The 19049-nt window shown below is 48.8% G+C and overlaps 2 protein-coding genes across 13 annotated transcripts; one reads left to right on the plus strand and one right to left on the minus strand.

The window, feature by feature from the left end:
- Positions 1-2415: 2415 nt before the first annotated feature.
- On the minus strand, positions 2416-15071 carry SLC5A6 (solute carrier family 5 member 6). Of its 12 annotated transcripts, none has more exons than XM_058682845.1 (19): positions 14538-15071; positions 13431-13497; positions 12689-12779; positions 11033-11117; positions 9716-10387; positions 9299-9364; positions 8912-8963; positions 8468-8535; positions 7994-8148; positions 7432-7572; positions 7097-7226; positions 6442-6530; positions 5904-6016; positions 5494-5561; positions 4993-5079; positions 4664-4845; positions 4345-4448; positions 3980-4095; positions 2416-3628 (listed from the first exon to the last, which is right to left on the minus strand). In XM_058682845.1, exons 5-19 carry the CDS (start codon positions 10106-10108, stop codon positions 3476-3478), a joined length of 1917 nt encoding a protein of 638 aa, XP_058538828.1. In that variant the 5' UTR covers positions 10109-10387; positions 11033-11117; positions 12689-12779; positions 13431-13497; positions 14538-15071; the 3' UTR covers positions 2416-3475. The 12 variants fall into 12 exon arrangements, with proteins under 12 accessions (XP_058538828.1, XP_058538825.1, XP_058538827.1 ...); XM_058682842.1 differs by having other exon boundaries at positions 12689-12847; XM_058682844.1 differs by lacking the exon at positions 14538-15071 and adding an exon at positions 13682-13905.
- ATRAID (all-trans retinoic acid induced differentiation factor) lies at positions 14100-18947 on the plus strand. The gene is made up of 7 exons (XM_058682851.1): positions 14100-14370; positions 15067-15188; positions 17408-17479; positions 17691-17762; positions 17863-17984; positions 18286-18383; positions 18606-18947. The coding sequence occupies exons 1-7, from the start codon at positions 14272-14274 to the stop codon at positions 18708-18710; spliced, it is 690 nt and encodes a 229-aa protein (XP_058538834.1). The 5' UTR covers positions 14100-14271; the 3' UTR covers positions 18711-18947.
- Positions 18948-19049: the final 102 nt, after the last annotated feature.

Below are 19049 nucleotides of genomic sequence, written 5' to 3' on the forward strand. Positions count from 1 at the left end.
CTTCCTCCTACACAGATGTCCTCACTTCACTCGGGTTCTAACAGCTCAGGCTGGGCTGCTCACATAGGCAGATACCCTCTTCATTCTGTTTGAGTTCTGCTTCCCCATGTGGGACACATGCAGACACACGTACAGGCTGGCTCTGACAACCCACATCAAGCCACCCTCCTTGAGGATGCCCTCCTCATGCTGCTCAGACTGACGCCACACATCAAGCCGCCCCTATGCACAGACCCCCTCCTCACGTTCCACTCCAGCAGACAGCCCACACCAAGTCTTCTTTTGTGGGGGGGCGTGGGGTATGTCTTTTTCATGCTCCAACCCCTCACCAGGCTACCAAACCACATGGACACTTTCCTCGTCCCAACTTGGGCTATAACGCCACACGGCAGACCGTGCCTCCATGTGGTTGCCCTCCTCATCCTGCTTAGACTACGATGTTTAAGCTGGGCTACTCCCATCCACGGTCTCCATTTCACTTGAGCTCTGACATGCACACCAGACATCCTCCAGCACCGATGCTACTTTGCACTGCTCCACCTAATGGCTTGAGGACTGAATTATGCAGGAAGAGAAGGGAAGAGGAAGAGCTCAGATAACTGTACCCAGAGGCATTTTTTCACGAAAGGTCTTAGTAACATAATGCAATATATGAGTGGACTGGATCATAACGTGAACATAGTCCTTCTGTGGGTCTGTCAAAGGTTTGAAAGCCACTGACCTACAAAGGTTCTGGAATGATGGCATAGTAGCACCCCCCATTTAGTGTGTTATAGTTTTCTGGACTATCTCAAGATTCCCTGTCACCTGTGGACACCCCATCCAAACTGACATTCTTCCATGGCAACAGAGATACAGCTTTGATTCTAGTCCTACAACCTGGGTTCTAGTTCTGCCCCTCAACCTTTCACTAGCCATGTTATGTTACCTTACATATTAAAAACGCAGATGTTACACAACGCACTTCTCTCCCAAGGCATAATATGGGGTAGTACATGAAAAGTGCCTTGAAAACTACAATAAACACGATCACACTGACATCAAAGGAATGAATAAATTCTTTACATGCAATGTAACTTCATATTTTTTTGTTTATTTAAGTAATCTACACCCAACGTGGGTCTCAAACCCACAGCCCCAAGATCAAGAACTGCACACTCCATCAACTGAGCCAGCCAGGCGCCCCTGTAACTAAATCGTTAAACAGCTCTGTGAAATTCACATTTAATAGATGAAAAAACTAAAGCTTAAGGAGGTTAAGTGGATGAACCAGCATTTGAACCTAGATCTGTATACTCGACTCCACCATCACCAGTGGTATTTTTAAAGATTCAATTTATAAGTCATCTCTACTCTCAATGTGGGGGTAGAACTCACAACTCTAAGACCGAGAGTTGCGTGGTCTTCTGAGCCAGCTAGAGGCCCCCTAAGTGGTACTTTAAAAATGTGCAAATAAGTTTACTTTGTTAAAAGCAGAGCATCTTTCTTCTGTTACGGACTTTGAATTTATACGGAGTACCAAATGTTTTTACCCTCTCCCCTTAAATGTCATAATCCTTGAAACCTTTGAATCCTGTGGTTTTTCCTCTTTTCTCTGCTAACATGCAAGGGTTTTGGACTGAGGCAACTTTGAAATAATGGTGGCACCTGGTGCAGGGTCCTCAGGTGGCACAGTCATTTTCTTGGATGCAAAATGGCGGCCAACTTTAACGCCCTTGCATGTAGGTGATGGATAAACATGTTGAAAATGAACAAAGCAGAGCCTGGTTAGATCTAGAACTCTGATAGCTTGGTGCGTGGGGGTAGTCAGCCAGGAGCAGCACCCCCTTTGCCCCCAGGTAGAGGGGCTATCAAGAAGGCAGACCTCAGGGCAGTCAACTTGGCATTTCTTGAAACTGTCCACAGATCTGCCTGAGGGGCCTGGAGAGCTTATGCAGAGTTACTTCTGTGCAGTTGGACAAGGCCAGGCCAACCGAGGGCCTAGGGTGCATGGGCTTGAGCTGTGCTCTTCACAAGAGTCCAGCTCCAATGTTCTATTTTTATTATTATTTTTTAAGTTTATTTATTTTGAGATAAAGAGCACAAGCAGGTGAGGGGCAGAGAGGAGAGACAACCTCAAGCAGGCTTAACACCACCCAGCAAGTAGCAGCATTCTCCCAACAGCCCCCAAAGTGAAAATTTGAGCAGCAGTGATTGTACCAGTCAAGGACAAGATGGGTGGGACAGGAGACAGACTGAGCTGCAGGGAACGAACAGCAGCAGAGGGAGTGTGCATCTTCCACCCAGATAAGCACAATGCTGCTCCCTGAAGACATGACAGCCAGTCTGTGCAGGGGTAGAAGGGGCTTTATCACTGCCATGGACGGGCCTGGGGTGAACCAGAGCAGCTGTGAACAAATAGTACAGGAACCCCGATTCTAGGCCCATTAAGCTTTTATTTCCTAGGAACAAAGATATGTGGGAAAGAAACTCCAAAAGGAAACGAGCACAAACAACAAAATGACACTAGGGTGGTGTGCCAGGTGGGTGGCACACTCCACAGTGGACCTGGTCATGCCCTGGTTTTTTGGATCTACATCTGTCCCGTCCCCAAGTGCCCATTACATAGGTGGAGGGTGCGGGCAGCAAGGTAGAAAGCTTCCCAAATTTATGCAAAGGAGATGAATGTACTGATCTTTTTTGTTTTTTTTTTAATCTTTTCTTAAATGTTTTTTGTTTGTTTTTTTTGAGAGAGAAATTGAAAGCATGAGCAGGGGAGGGACAGAGGATCCAAAGCACAATCCACGTTGACAGCAGCGAGCCCATGTGGGGCTCAAATTCATGAACCGCGAGATCATGACCTGAGCCAAAGTCAAGACGCTCAACTGACTGAGCCACCGAGGCACCCCGTACCGGTCTGTTCTGAGAGGACTCTTGGGGACAACTAACCCTCTGCCTCAAGAATGGAGGTAGACAGGTAAGAATGAGAGCTGCCTCGGTGTCACGGACAACCTGAAAGTAGTCACGGGCTCTCTGTGGCTGACAGAAACTATGCTCAAAATAGGACTGCAAGAGAAGCGACAGCTGGCCAAGGCAGCTTTGTATTTAATGGTAAACATGGCCAACCTTGTCAAATCAGGCCCCAGAACAGTGATAACCAGCACTGCAGTTTCTATTCACTTCAAAGGATCCTGATGATGATTAATCAGAAGCCATTACCCACTCCCCAGAGGATTTGCTTCTATACCCTTCGCTAGCAAAATCCTGTCCACTGCAAGCCTGGTCTTCTAGAGAATAGACCGTCAAGGGACAAGTAAAAACCCTGTCCTGCCCTCACACTTCCCATGCTATGATGGCTTCTACTGCAGCCCAAACATCTAAGAACAAGGTCCTTTGGTGGGCTAAGTAATCTAGTCCTTGATTGTCTCTGCATTATGCATCACATAACTCATCACTATACTACAGGCTGCCTCCGGGACTGGGACCCGAGCCCAGATCACAGTGAGGTCTCCTGCAGGATGAAGGTGGGGCTGCTCCCCTGGTGGGCTGAACCTTCTTCAGGCACGGCCATGGCCTCCTTGTCTCTGCTATTCTTCAACATCCCATTACTCATCTTTTCTGGAAACGCAGGGGTATCCACCGAGAGATCCTGGAGAACACACAGACCAAAGGGAATGAGACACTGCTTTGATCCTTGCTGGAAGGGAGATCAGCAAGGGGCAGCGGGAGAGAAAGGGAGAAGCAAAGCACACGGTGAGCAGGGAGGCAGGAGAAAGGAAAGGCCAGCATGTTGGGCACCTCTCCGGGCTGAGACCCTTCTGTCCACCAAGCCAGCACTCCCCCATGGGTAGAAGCCGGGGGGTTGCTGGGGGACGGTCCAGGTTCAGGCAAACAATCAGGGTTGCTGGGGAGAAAGGAAAGGGATGGAAGGAAACCTAGAAGGTCTGGTAATAATCTGGAGAGGTAAGGGAGGGTATAATCTGGGCAACATAACTGCTACCTGGCTGTATCTTTTGCAGTGAAGTCGCTTCTGACAAGACAGGGGCAGGAGGTCAACAAGTCTTGAAAACACTGGGGAAATGGTCCGAGGGTTCAGGGTCCGGCCCCGCATTCCCCCTGAAGGCAAAGGCAAAGGCACTTCTGAGTCTCCTACCACGTAACCAGTGCACACCCAACAAGCCATCTGTTCTTGGGGCTCTGAGTCCTCAGCCCCTGCCAACCTCCCAGAGCTCAGCCAAGAAGTCTGACTGTTAGACACCCAGGAGCCCAGAGGGCAGGGTCAGTTCTACCCCAGAATCCAGATTCCCTGATTAGCCTCCCTCAGCCTGTCTTGCTTCTCTGTGCCCCCATCCCACACGCCCTCACCAGTGAGCCAACTGACAATCAGGCCCACCACAATGACTGTGGTGGAGTTGTGAGCGCTGTACCATAAATACGACAAGGAGTAGAACCGTTGCAGTCCTGTAGGCCTGGGGAGAACAGGAATAAGGATAGTTAGCAATTTACTGACAGGGCATTCCTCAGGGACCTGGCTCCACCCACCTACACCGTCCTAGGGTCTTGGGACCCAACTCTCAACATTGCCCTGAGGACTCTGGTGGTCCATCCCTTAGCAAGGCCCCTGGGAAACCCCTCAAAAATGAGCTATTCTCCCCAAGTAGAAAGTGAGTGAACCCCAACTCACCTGGAGCGAGTGGTTGAGGGCATCAGTGTGGTCATGGCAACGGTGGTCAGGTTACTAGGCAGGGAAAAGCTGGATATATTAGAGGGAGAAGGTGCCACGCCAAAGGCCATCTTGGTCACTATGCTCCCAATGCCAATCCAGAAGGCCATGACAAGTCCAGCTAATAGGCCCACAATGGCACCCTGCCCAGAGACACAGCACATTCTCCAGTTATGATGCCAGCCCTAACAAACCTTCACACCAGTTCCCAGAACTCACAGGGAGAGCCTTGCCAAGCCATTCCCCAGGCCCACCCCTGTAAACGACTGTGGAGCCAGACGGTCACTCACAGGAGGGTTGGCACAAGGAAAGAACATCCCAAGACAGAAGAGTCCGAGCAGCGGCCCCCCAACCATGCCAAAGATGCTGAGTGCTGCCTGCGGAGGATAGGGTTGAAGAAAAAAATAACAGAGAATATTCAGGCTCAGAGGCCCCCCCAGCCTCACCAATGTAGAGTACAGCCACCCGCCAATGGCTCAGCGGCCCCCTTCTCAGATCTGTGTCTTCTACGTGAAAATGTTAGAATGCAGGATTCCAGAAGGCATATGGGTAAGGAAATGTGCTGTGGGTTCTCCTCTGAGGCTAAAATAATCCCCAGATGTCTGAGCCAACAAGGACCTGGGAATGACTCTGGAGAAGGCTACTCACAGCTAAAGGTGGTCCATCAAAGACGAATTTTTGACACCCATCCCTATACCATTCCCTTCACATCAGTGGTATTCCTCAACTTCCCATCTCAATCACCTCCTTATCTCCCTTAACAATTGCTTTCTTTTCTGCATAGTCCTTACCTGCAGCACAGGTCCCATCTGAGAAGAAATATAGGCCATTCCCAGACAAAGTAGCCCATAGCCAAAGGCTGGGGGGAAAAAAAGGGAGAAAACACGCAGAGGTAAGTAAATAGAACTAAAAGAAGAAAAAGTAGAGGAAAGCTCCTTCCCCAAACCGCTACCTCTGTGTCCCTGGAAACAGGGCATATTACCTCCTGCCCCAGCTCCAGGTCCCTCCCACCCGGTCCTCATGCTTATGGGACTCAGAGACCTTCCCAGGAAATGCCCTGAGATAATAAACAAGGTTGTGTGCTTCATGTGGCAAGCGCCAAGCCAAGGCTAAAGCCGGTGCCGTCAAGCAGACTGATGACAGTGCTTCAGGTGTGTCTTAGAAAGAATACAACTGAAAAGATGAGGAAGCATAATCCCACCGAGGATTCTGGAAAGCATGATGGCCTGGACTTCAGAGAACTGAGGGAACCAGGGTCGGATCAGATCTTCCATCGTAACAGTTGCCAATGAATTAAAAGCAGAGGATATGGTGCTGAAAGAAGGAAGAAAAAGATGAGCTGTGCTGACTCTGGGAGCTGAGAGGCAAAACCACCAGGGGCCCTACTAAGGGAGTAGCACTCTAAAGGCAGGAGAAAACATATGTAGCCAGAAGCCATCCTCACAGTTGGCAGCCAAGGAAGAGGCCTGGAAGGCAAGGACACCTGTCCTTTTCTGAGTGGGGTACAGGTTTTGATCAAGTAGAATCAATTCCTGGTGTCGTAAAAAGAATCCTTCACCAAAAGGAGGGCATCTCCTGGAAGATGATATGCTCTCTCCTATACAGATAAGCTGTCCCTCATCATCCACAGATAAAAGGGCACATTGAGAAACTCAGAGAGATCCCCTCCTCCACCTGTCACCTTGTGTCAAGCAGGGATCAGCTGCACCAAGCCTGAGGAAAATGGTCAAAGAAGGTACCTGAGGGAACCACTGAAGAGGCAGGCAACAAAGAGCCCAGGCAGGCCCGGCAGGCCTTTCAGGAGATCCATCACAAAATACAGGACGAACTGCAGGCAGAGCAGAAGTGCACAGCTCTCTTGAGAGAGGAGCCCTTCCCCAGGGCAAGACATGTGAGAAACCCCCTACATGTGCCCCTGCCAGCCTACGGAAACCCGGTGATTAAGAAGGGCGCTAAGCACTGAAGGTGACCCACAGGAAATAGAAAAAAACGGGCTCTGGAGACAGAACACAGTTTGCACCCCAGCCATGCCCAATTAGCAGTGTGACGAGCATGTGGGCCACCCTGATGACTTTTTTCCCTTCTATAAAATGAGGCTGTTGTGGGGATTAGACGAGACCGGGTACGTGACAGCTCCTAACAAAGTGCATCGCACGGTGCATAGTGGCGAGCCAATAAAGGTAGGTCCCCACCCCAGCAGGGTGAGCACTGTGATTAGGTGATACTGGGAACTGGGACCCTCATGTGCCAGATTGTAGAATCCCACAGTGAAAAGCCACTTACATCCATTTCCTACCCAGGATGGGAGTCCTTTCTGCAGCCAACCAGACACTCCTCTTGGAGGCCTAGGTTGGCCCTCATGGGCACAGAAAAGTGCCAGGGAGGCCTTCTCACCTGGTCAGGGGCTGCTTGAGCCTGCTGGGAGCTCATGGGGTACTTCTGGTAATAGGCAAACATGACCAGGCCAATGAGACAGCTCATGCAGAGGACCACCTGCTGGCAAGGGAAGACTGCATAGCAGGAGCTGCAAGACACCAGTGCCAAGGAAACAGAGACTGTTAATAGACATCTTCAGGCATGTCCCAAGTTCCAAAAGGCAAATCTGTATCCTGACCCCAATGGGTATGTTTGCGCTCTGGCATCATGCCCCCACCCCAACTGCCCCGTACAACAGGGTCCCACCATCTTCTCTAGCCCCTGCTCCCTGGTCTTCCTGTCCCTGCACTCACAGTATAGCAGCCTTCTCCGTGCGGGAACTGAGGTAGCGCTGCACCTGAGCCTGGTTCACCCCATACAAGGAGAGCATCATGAAGACACCCCCAAAAGCCAACGTCCAGAAAGTGTGCCGTACAAAAGGATCTGGATTCAGCCTGCAACAGATGCCAAATGGTCACTGTGGCATAGCCCCCAACAGTCTCAGCCTTCCTCGCACTCCTACAATGAGGGTCAGAGGAAAGCAGAGCACAGATGCTGCTGCAAGGGCCAAGGAGCTACCGAAGGCAAGAACCGGGTGGACACGAGAGACGGTGCAGCAAGATGGAGGAAGGGTTCTATCCCTCCAACCCACAGCCTCATTCCAAGTACCAAAAACATCCTGCCCCTCCTTACCCTCCAGCCAGATTCCTGTGATCACCCTCAATCTCTGCAGTGCCAGCTTCCCACCCATCTCAGTGCTGCCACCTAAGGCTTACACAGCTTGTCCTCTGCTTACTGCAGCCCTGAGTTCAGGCTCTAGGATGGGCTCGGCTCCGAGGCACTACAGACCCCAGCCAGGGGAAGGGGTACACTTACTCAATCCCAGAGATGCGGCCATGCTGGGAAGCCACTTCCCACGCATTCCCCAAGCCGCCCACCCTGGTTGATCCCACAATGATAACCACCAGCTGCCCTAGGAACATGACCAGCGTCTGGAACACATCTGTCCAGATGACTGCCTTCAGACCACCCTGCAGGGAAAAGAAAGCATACCTGACACAGATGTCTTTAAAACCATCCACAAATTAAGACACCCGACCACCAGCAAGGGCACTATACCACCAGGGGCCTAATTCCCACCCCACCCCCTACCTTCAGTATGCCGTCCCCTCTCCTACGTCCCACTTCCCACCAAAGTCCTATCGCATCTCCTACGTATTATTTCATCCCACTCTAAAACTCCATCCCATCTCCCCACCTACATTTTTACCTCATCCCTTCTTTTTCTTCCCATCTCCCCTCCTTACTTGACCTCTTCCCCCTCTCTCTTTTAAGATTCACCACACTTACCAAAGCAGTGTAGATAGTACAGACAATGCCTAGGGTCAGCACTGACAGCCACAGATCAAAGCCAGTCACTGCAAACAAGTAAAAACCACAATTCTGTCTCTAGAAGAGGGTTTCCCAGAGACTAGAAAAAAACCCAGTAAGACATGAAACGTGCAGTCATCAAGGATGTAATAAATCATTCACTACAATCGAAAAAAATGTTTGAACCCCACCAAAAGGTACTGATTAACCAATTCAGACGAGACATGGTAATGTCTGATTAGCTTTCAAGTGAGGCGAACCAAGGTGCTTCCACCTCCGGCAGAGACAAGCCAAGGGCCCATGCAGTGAAATAACTCCCTGGCCAAGGTCAGATTCTTTTCTGCACACTCTCCTCTACCTGCCCCTCCCAAAGGTGTTTTCCCAGCCCGCTGTGGCTGACAGCCAGGGGCTGTGACTCCTCACCTGCATTGAGGGCCAACGATGGTGCATAGAGCACAACACCCATGTAGATCACCTGTCAGGTATGGAAAAGAGAATGTGAGGGGGAGGGGAAATGAGGGTGGGTACGGAAAGGAGAAAAGATGGACCTCAGCTCCTAATGGCCTCCCTTCATCTAGGCTCACTTTCCTTTCCCTTCTTCCAAATTTTAGCTTGCTGCCACCATACTGACTGTGCTGGAACCAGAAGGAATAGGAAACAGGATGCCTCTGGTGGCTTCAGGGACACTGACACCTTGCAGGACCTTTAATCCTGCCTGAGAGCAGAGGAAGCTCAGAGTGCTTCAGAATGCCTGAGTTTGGGTCCCCCTACCATATCCCAGGCTCAAATTCTACCTTCATTTCTACTTACCATCTGAAAGATGAAGGTCACGGTCCCACAAATCCGCACAGCCTTATTGAAGCGGAGCTCCAGATACTAGATAGAAATATGCAGATACAGATATATAATCGTAGATATCTTTATATATTTAAAGGCATTCCTCCCCACTCTACCCCCACAATTCACACACAGCATCCCTCAAGAAATCCAGGAACATGAGGGAATATTCAACTCCTATCCACTCTGGGCCTCCATTCACAGTACCTTCCTTCTCTCCCCACTCCCACCTGACTTCACGCAGAAAGAACTTGGAAACACATGATGCGTCCCATCGCTCTAATTAGGCAGAAAAGGTCCAGGGACCCAGATCCCTTGTATGTGCCCTCTTCCTCCTTTCCATCTCTGACCCTGGTGGTCCTATGTGCTCCTCCCTTCCTCTCTGCTCACCTCATAGGCACTGGTGAGATGCAGGCGGTAGAAGACAGGGATGAAGACGTGTGCAGGGATCACCAGTCCCAGGAAATAGCAGCAGCCCAGGAACCAATACTGGGTCCCAAATCGGTAGATCTCGGACGGCACACCCAGAATGGCCACAGCTGACTGGAAGGTGGCCAGCAGCGACAGAGCCACAGGAAGACAGCCCATTTTGCGGTCTGCCATGAGCAGCTGGCCAACAGTATGCCGGCCCCAGCCACGAAAGGCATGGTAGAGCCCAATGGCAAGGGAAAGAACCAGCAGCAGGGCAAACACCACATAGTCCACAAGGGAGAAGGCAGATGTGACCACGTCTGCGTCTGAGGCTGGAAGCAGGGGAGTAGAGGTGCTAACCCCCACACTCATCTTCACTGTGTCTGTGACCTACAGTCACTTGCTGCTCCTGAGCTCTGGGCTGCCACTCAGCTGGGCAACGGCAGGCAAATGGCTACAACCTGGCTTCCGGCCACGATCTCACAGTCCTTCTCCTCCACCAAGTGACATTGTCCAAGGTGAGTTGCAAAGGAATCAGCTCCTAGTCAGGCCTATCTTGCCTTCATGCGCATCTGCCCTCAGGCCTGTGTATCCAACAACCATCAAACTTGGACCAGCCAGTTCTGTACAGCCCTTGGAGATCTGGAGGTCCTGGTATGGTTTTGGTAGGGGAGGAAAGAAGCAACAGAGTGAGACAGCCAGGAGACAACTATTTGGCTAAGACTGTTTTGGGCAGACACAGCTGAGAAATATAAAAACTTTCTTAGGTCTCCACCCCAGTAACAAAAGAAAAATCAACTCGAGCCCACATTTCTTCTCAAAAAATTTCCCTGCCCCCACCTGCAGGCACAGACCCAGTCACTACAATGTACTAAGCCAGCAGACCCCAACCTGGCGCCACAGCCCAGCAGGGAAGAAATGGAGACCAATAACAGCATGGCTTCCTCTATTTCCCCTAGCCTCAGCCCCCACCTCCCATATTCCTAGTGTCAGCTTCCTAACAGGACGCCTTCTTAGCCCTGATCCCTAGTTAGATTACCTTCATGGAAGCCCAAACTCCATTCCAGGCATCCCCAGGCCAACCACTTTGCTCTCTCCTGCCACCCACCTCCCAGTTCCTCCCTGTAACACAACAGCCAATAACAGATCTGGGAAGAGTGATAGAATTCAAAAGTGAGAGGGTAACATGCTGGAGCCAGGAGTTCAACTTATGATTATAGAAAAGCAGATCAGCCAGGGAGCTGGGGCAAGGGCAGCTGGGGAGAGTGCTCCTATCCTCCTGAGGTAGACGCCTACCTAGAGAAGTAATCCCTGTTCAGAGGCAGCGCTGCCTGGAGAAGCTGTGTGTGTCTAGAGCTGGGCAGAAGCTGAGAGTCTGGCTCTGTACGTGGCGGAGGTGAAATCAGGAATTAGGGGTGAAGTGAAGTTCAGCAGTTATTTGTTCTGGCCGCTTTAAGGAACCAATGTGATCCAAATGGCCCTATCACCCTATGGCCCCCAAACTCTAGCTCAGTCCTAGAGATTCCAGAATGGGGAACAGGGAGCTCACATTCAACAGCATTCCTAGCTGGATTAGGCTTTCACTGTAAGTCACACTTGGCACTGTGTGCTAAAGAGAATTACAAAGGAGGAGCTGAGAGAAATGGGAGAGTTGCTTTTCTGACTCCTGCACAAAAAATACTAATCCTCAAGAATATAGCATTATCCTCAGAACAAGGACAAGATTATACACTTCAAAACTTAAAGGAATATTAAAAGATCACTATTACGACCGCTTGTTACCAACAAAGACACCGAGGCTCAGTGATTCAAGTGATCTTTCCAAAAACCACAGAGCTAATTATTGTCAGTCCAGATCACAGCTCAAGTCTGGTGATTCCCATCCAGCCGCTCTTCATTTATACCATAATGTCTTCAAAGAATATCTGTGAGATTCTCACTGATATGGAGAAAATACCACAGCATGTCAGATTTTTAGATAGCCTAAATGATGACAGGTAATGTTGTTTTCAGTATCTCTTTTTTACATTTTCTTACCGAAGCATCTCACTTTTTGTAACCCAGCGGTATGCCATGAACTTCAAAAACTCCAATAATGATAAATAAGGAAAAAGTAACCATTACTATCACTTTTAAAACACCATGCCTCAGTTTATGCACTTTACACAAACATTCTCTGATTCTCAAGGAAGCAGAGTTAGACAAGTTAAATAACTTGCCTAAGGTTACAGGGCACAATACAAAACAAAGGAGAAAGAAAGAGCACTAACTGCAGGTATGACAGGTGATTCACCTGGGGGGAGGGGGACATCCTTACTATTCCTAGAACCAGGGTAGGAGCAGAACATTAATTGCAGTCGGTCATTCGCAGAACAAAGTTTAGATTTAAACTAGTCTAGACACACATTAATATAACCTATGTCTTCTGTGCTTGTCCACTAGGAGAAAGATCAGCCTGGCTGTCTTATGGTTCTCCCACACTGTGTTCTTGGGCAGATATTGCCTAGCTGGCAAGATACGGCCTTACACAGACCAAACCTGAACTCTGAACCTCATGGACCCAACAAAGATAGGAAATCAGAGCCGGCAACTCTTGGATCACATGTTCTACGAGTCTCAAATGTTAGTTCCCAAAAAAGTGTTCCCACCAGGTCCCTCTGGTTTAACCTAAAGATTCCCTGTGGCTCCTCTTTGGCAAATTTGACTATGACAGAGGTGATGAAAAATACTAGGAGTAAGAGAGGGTGTCTGCTGTATGCAAATAAGAATGTGTAGCCTCTGTCTCCCTCTCTCTCTGTCCTGCTTGCTTTCTTCTCTCTCTCTCTCTCAAATAAGTAAACATTAAAAAAAAAAAAAAAAGAAAAAAAGAAAAGAACATGTAGGGTTAGTGACAAAGATAGAGCGGTTACAGAAAGGAAAAAAGTCTCGGTATAGACTAGAACACAGACTTACAGAACTGGTGACCCTCTACTTTTGGGGTAAATTGGTGGAGCTTCTTGACAGAATTCTATTAGCATGAGGTGCAGAGAACCTTCCCAGAAGGCTGAAGAGAGGCAGGCAAGACAGGTAAAACCTGACCCAGTGAAGTGTTCCTTAGACAGGATTCTGATTCTAGGAACAGGAGAGTTAGTGGCTTTCTAAAAACTCTACACCATTGTAAAGCCCATGGACTCGCATCTGAGACAGTGGGAGCCAAAAGTAAGAGCTGAGTTGTGTCACTAAAACTGAAACACACAAGGCACAAATAGTGGACTGTGAGACCCCTTCTTAAAACTATAACACACACAGAAAGGGAAGAGAATCACACCACCCTACCCTCCCAACCCCTGCCTGCGCTGAACTGCCTGGACTCCTACAAAAGGCAAATGGGGCCACCGCAGGACCCACTGCCTTAAAAAGATTCCTTCAAAATCTGTCCTTGTGCCTAGAATTCCTCAAGGTCTGAAAGGGTTTAGTACCCTCATTAAAACGCTAATAACTACCAAAGTCTTAGAGAACGTGCCGCCAGCTGAAAGTAAATCCTTTTAGGAGAGTCCACGTGCCCGTGGATAAGGGCAAGGGAAGCCCGGGGGGCCACTCTAGAGGAGTTAGCTTTGATGAGCTTTTGCCTGGCCCTCGGCAAAGGCACCACGCAGTCCCTTCGGGCGCGGGGCTCCCCAGGGCCACCCTCGGGGAGCGGTCGCCTTTCCCTTACCTCCGTGGCTCAGCCAGGGCTAAGAGAGTCCAGTCGTTTTTCTCGTGATCAGCATCAGCCCGTTTTTCTGGGAAGGCAAAGGAGATAAGAAGGCAGCGAAGCGCGTGTCCCGCCCCTCCCTCCTCACCAAGCTCCGACAGCCACGCGGTCTCCTGACTGAGGTGACGGGGCTAGGGTGCCCAGGGCGTCCCCAGGCTCATCTCCTCCCGCCGGGGTTTGCCCTTCACTCTTCGCTCCTCCATCACCCTTACCCTCTTTATTTGCTGGCTTCCCGCCTTCCCTCCACACGTGAGGTGGCTTAACCACTAGCACCACGAGGCTCGCAACTCAGATCTTCCCGCGCCTCCACGAGGGGGGCCGACTCGCCCCGCCCCTCCCTGCCTCGGCGCCACTCTCGGTAGCCTTTGGACACTGGCCCCCTGGCGCCGGCCCGCCCCGTTTGCCGGGTCTCCACGGTTGAGTGCGGCCGCGGTGGCAAAGCCTGGCCTGCCACCTGCCGGCTGAGTGACAGCGGGGCCCGCCCCCGGGCCGCCTCGCGTGGCGCCGCCATGTTTACTGAGGGCGGCGGGAGCTGCAAGCCGCTGCGGTGACGCAACCTCGGCATCCGGAAGCGAGGAACGCGGAGCTGAGAGGGCGGCGGCTGGGAGGCCTTCGCTAACGGGGGAAAGGAGAGGGGGTTGGCCAGTCCTCTCTAACGGGGACTGGGACGCACTGAAAAGAGCTCTGCCCTCAACCCGCAGCAATCCCCCAGCCCGCTTCGGGCCGACTGGGCCACACCCGCGGAGGGCGGAGCCACACGCGCAAATCTCGCGAGGCGCTGAGAAGGACAAAGGGAGCGAAAATGGCTCCTCGCGGGCCAGGTAGTCCTTCGAACCTGGTGCCTTGGGCAGCTGCCGTGCTCCTTGTTGTGGGCGCGAAAAGGGCCCTGGCGCTACCCGAGGTACAGAAACAAGTTAGAGGTCGGACTGCAGCATAGTTCCTGGGCAGCCTTGTTTCGCGCTCGCCCGCCCTGGTCTCTCGGCTCTCCCCAGCCCGCCGGTGGCGACGATTTCGTCCCTGAGGCTTGCCTCGCTGTAGCCCCGCCGGCTCCTGCTCCCGTGTACTCACGCTGCGTAGGTCCCCCAGTGACCTCGCCTTGCTGACGTGGACCTTTAAAATTTGATCTCCTTGCTCTTTTGAATAATTGTAAATTGTTCTTCTACCGACGAGTCCTCTGACTGTGCTTCACGCTCGTCACGCGCGAATGCCGTATATCGTGCCCTGGCAGGACTGTACTTTCTGTAATGCTTGATGACTTCTTTGTATACCTGCAGTGCTTTTATACCTGGCCAAACCGGGTCTGTCAGATTGAGAAGTCACTGGATAGGGCATAATAAATATTGTCGAATGGTGATCCTCGAAGACGAGGGCCTGTCCTGGGTGAGCTCTGGTACAGAAAGTCTCTAGTGTGCTGATTTGGCTCCTGGCTCTAGGCGAAGAAATGCATCTCCTAGTCAAACTTGACATAAAGATAGGACACCTACCTGCCCATTGTTAAAGGAATTTTGAAGAGTGTACTTACTGGTAGTTAACTTTTGACCCCTGCTTGTTCTTGGTTTTTCTTTCTGAATTCCTAACCGTTTTCTCTCCTCTGCAGATATGCATCCAGTGTCCAGGGAGTGTGCGAAATTTGTCAGAAGTGGCGCTTTATTGTAAGCAGACACCGGAGCTAATGCTGCAGGCCCGCTGCTGCCTGAATCAGAAGGGCACCATCCTGGGGTGAGAGAGAAGACAACCCTGGATACTGGAAGAGTTCTGGAACTGGATTCTTAAAGGCTTACCTGATTGGCTATTGGGATAAATATTGGTGCCTATTTTGGAGTCATCCAAGCCATGATTCTCACACTTTAAAAAAAAATTTTTTTTTAAGTTTGTTTATTTTGAGAGAGAGAGACAGAGAGTGAGCCAGGGAGGGGCAGAGAGAAGAGAGAATACCAAGCAGGCTCCACAGTGCATGGGGCTCGAACTCATGAACTGTGTGATTCTCATGCTTTTAAATGTGTTAGTAGCATTTTTAGCTAGTTAAACAACCCTGTTATTCTATGCAGTTGAAACTGTATAGAAGTCATAATTTTTACCCACTTAAAAAAAAAAGGCTTTTATGGCTTTCTTTTAAAAGAAGCTTTGTTCTCTTGTTTGTTTTCAACTCTGGATTATTCACTGTGTGTCTCCATGAAATGACTCCCTTAGCCTCCAAGGCACGATGCTAACAGAATTTTCTTCCCTTCCAATTAATTCAAGTTTGTCTTTGAGGCAAATTCCTCTTTCATCCCTTATGAACATTAATCTCTGCATTTACTCCCTTTACGCTCTTGAGGCTCCACCTATTCTCATGACTTCAGCTATAACCACCACGCAGGTGTCTCCCAAAACTGGATCTCTTTTAGTATCCTTGGCCCTCTCCAAGCTGTACACATGGGCACCTCTAGCTTTCTATTAAGCATCTCCTCTTGAGAGCACCCTCATTTCAAAATCATAAATGTCATCTGTCTTCCATTCTCTTCCTTCTCTAATTACCTAAATACTTCCTTATAGGAAACTATCTGAAAACCACTTTTTCCCTATTATCCCTCCATTTTTAAAATTTAATTATCTGTTGCCCTCAGGATAAAGTTCAGACCATAAACCACCACAGATTGGTTTCAATCCACCTTCCCAACATTTTTTCCCAATTATTTGTCCACTAAAATCCTTCACAAGGGTCTGGCTTCAGCCAGACTTGCCTACTTACAAAAGCATTCCACTTTTGTTTTCTTTGTTCAGGCCTCTCTCCTTACCTGAAATGTCCTTCCTCCACCAAATTAAAACATATTCATCCTTTAATTCCAGCATCTTCTGTGAATGCTCTCTACTACCAAATACCAGAGTAATATCTCATTTTTTTACTTCCTCTAATCCTTAGTGTTTGTACCACTTAAAATTATTTATATACTTTTCTGTGATTTCTTTCATATTTTAATTTAATGTTTATATTGCTTTTAAATTTTTGGTTATGGTCTTCGTCTGCTATGTGGTAAGCCACTTGAAAGCTAAGATACTGAGGGTTTTCTTTTATTCTCCCAAGTTTTGCAGTTAGTAGGTACTCAGTAAATATTTGAGAAATAAAGGAACTAGCAATAGATAGTGAAGAAAAAAATAATGTGGCATGGTCCTTAACATCCAGTAATTTATCTCCAATCTGTGGTAGAAAATGCATTTGGAGGGGCACCTGGGTGCTCAGTAAGTTAAGCATCTGACTTCAGCTCAGGTCATGATCTCACCGTTAGTGGGTTCAAGCCCCGCATCGGGCTCTGTGCTAACAGCTCAGAGTCTGGAGTCTGCTCCAGATTCTGTGTCTCCTGCTCTCTCTGCCCCTACCCTACTTGCACACACACACTCACTCTCTCTCTCTCTCTCTCTCTCTCTCTCTCAAAAATAAATAAACACTTAAAATTAAAGAAAAGAAAATGCACTTGGAAAAGACTTTCATTTATGTGACTTGCATTTTTTTTCCCATTTGAAGGCCCTTTGTGAATCTGAGAATCATAATACAATGTGAGATTCACTAACCTAGACAAGAAACAAATTTCTTCCAATATATGCACAGATGCATAGGTATACTGATGAGAACAGCACCGTCCAATAAAACTTTCTGCTATGATGGAACTGGTCCATATCTGTACTTTCCAGTACAGTAGTCACTAATCACAAGGGGAGTGGTTACTGAATACTTGAAATGTGGCTAGTGCAAATGAGAAACTGAATGTTTTTCACTTAACTTAAATAGCTACATGTAACTAATAGTGACAATGGGACAGCGCAGATTAAAACATATACCACAGCATCGAGTGTGTGGCCCTGAACACAGCTGTGTTCACTTAATATTAGCTGTAAAAAGGGTTGTATTAGTTTACCAGGAATGAAGAAGAGAGACATAATTGTACTGATTATTTCCTCAGGCTGGATCTCCAGAACTGTTCTCTGAAGGACCCTGGTCCAAACTTTCCTCAGGCACATACTGCTGTCATCATGTAAGTGGTTGGTTATCCTCCCTCCAAAGGGCCAGTGTGGTGAAAGGGTGATGGGAAAAGTCTTTAAGGATGAACTTCTAAAAAGATGTTTGAATATTAATGTCGAACGTGGGCAACTCAGAATAAGAACTGGATTGCCAGTCCAGGAAGATGTGTAAATGGAAGTAGAGTGTTTTCCTAGAGCACAGTGCTAACAACGTATGCTTTGCAGAGACCTGCAAGCAAACCCCCTCAAGGATGACTTGGCCACCATTTTCCGTGGCTTTACCCAGCTCCAGACTCTGTGAGTAAGGGTACGGGGTGTGGGAGAGAACCAAAAAGGGACAGTGCTGTGAGCGCAGCAATTTGGGGCTGTGTGTTATGACTGCCTGTGTTGTGTTCAGGATACTGCCACAAGATGTCAGCTGTCCTGGAGGTATTAATGCCTGGAATACTGTCACCTTTTATATGAACAACCAAACCTGTCAAGGACAAAGGAACCTTTGCAACAGCACGGGGGACCAAGGTATGTTGTCTCACTTCCATCCTTCTAGGAACTGCCTTTCTTCACGTCTACTCTCCATTTTAGGTCCAACAGTAAAGTTGCGTACGTGCCTCTTGTTCAAGTTTCTGAAGCTCTAACACCTTGAAAGGAAAGGTCATAAGATGCATTTTATTATTGCTGTTGTGTTCTGTTTATCTGAAATCTTCTTTCTTCTACTTTGACCTAGAAATAATTGAGAGAATGAATCTAAGTTGAAGCTCGATATTCGAGAAATCTACATGATGAGATCCAGTGATTTTCTCTGTTTCCCTCTGGCTCCCAGAAACGTGTCCTGAGAATGGATCCTGTGTACCTGACGGTCCAGGTCTCTTGCAATGTGTCTGTGCTGACGGCTTCCATGGCTACAAGTGTATGCGCCAGGTGAGGAATTAGGCCTTCTTATTAGGAATAGGAGAAATGCATAAGGAAGAACCTCTTTGAAAGAAGAGCCATAAGACCAGAACTGATGCAAATCATCTAGAGAAGGAAACTCTAAGAGAATTGCCCTGGGTCAGGGGATTGGTATGCTAGGAAAGAAATAGCTGTTAGGATGTAGTCCTTGATGAAACGCTGTATGAAGTTTTTTTGGTCTGTCATTCACAGGGCTCCTTCTCCCTGCTTATGTTCTTCGGTATTCTGGGATCCACCACATTATCCGTCTCCATTCTGCTTTGGGGGACCCAACGCCGAAAAGCCAAGGCTTCATGAACTGCATAGGTCTTCCCACTGACTTAAAGATTATCTTGATCTGCCTTAGCCCAGCCAGGGAGATTTTCTACCTAGACAGGCATGGTGGCCAGCAGATCCTCCTCAAGGATGAAGCCGCCATTTGGCAGGAAGATGGGAAGTTGCATAGCTTTGGGGTGTTGTGGACACTGCAGTCCAGGAGTGGACAAGGACCGGTGCCCCATTTGTGCTTGACTATAATAAACATCTTTACTTGTCGTTCTTTTTTTGTTTTTTTAATTTTCTTATTTTTTAGGGAAAGACGTCGTGGATTTGTGTGTTTCTTGGAGTGGGAGAGAGTGCTTTGGACTAGTCGGTTGT

The sequence above is a fragment of the Neofelis nebulosa genome, chromosome 9, assembly GCF_028018385.1.
Source record: "Neofelis nebulosa isolate mNeoNeb1 chromosome 9, mNeoNeb1.pri, whole genome shotgun sequence".
NCBI lineage: Eukaryota > Metazoa > Chordata > Mammalia > Carnivora > Felidae > Neofelis > Neofelis nebulosa.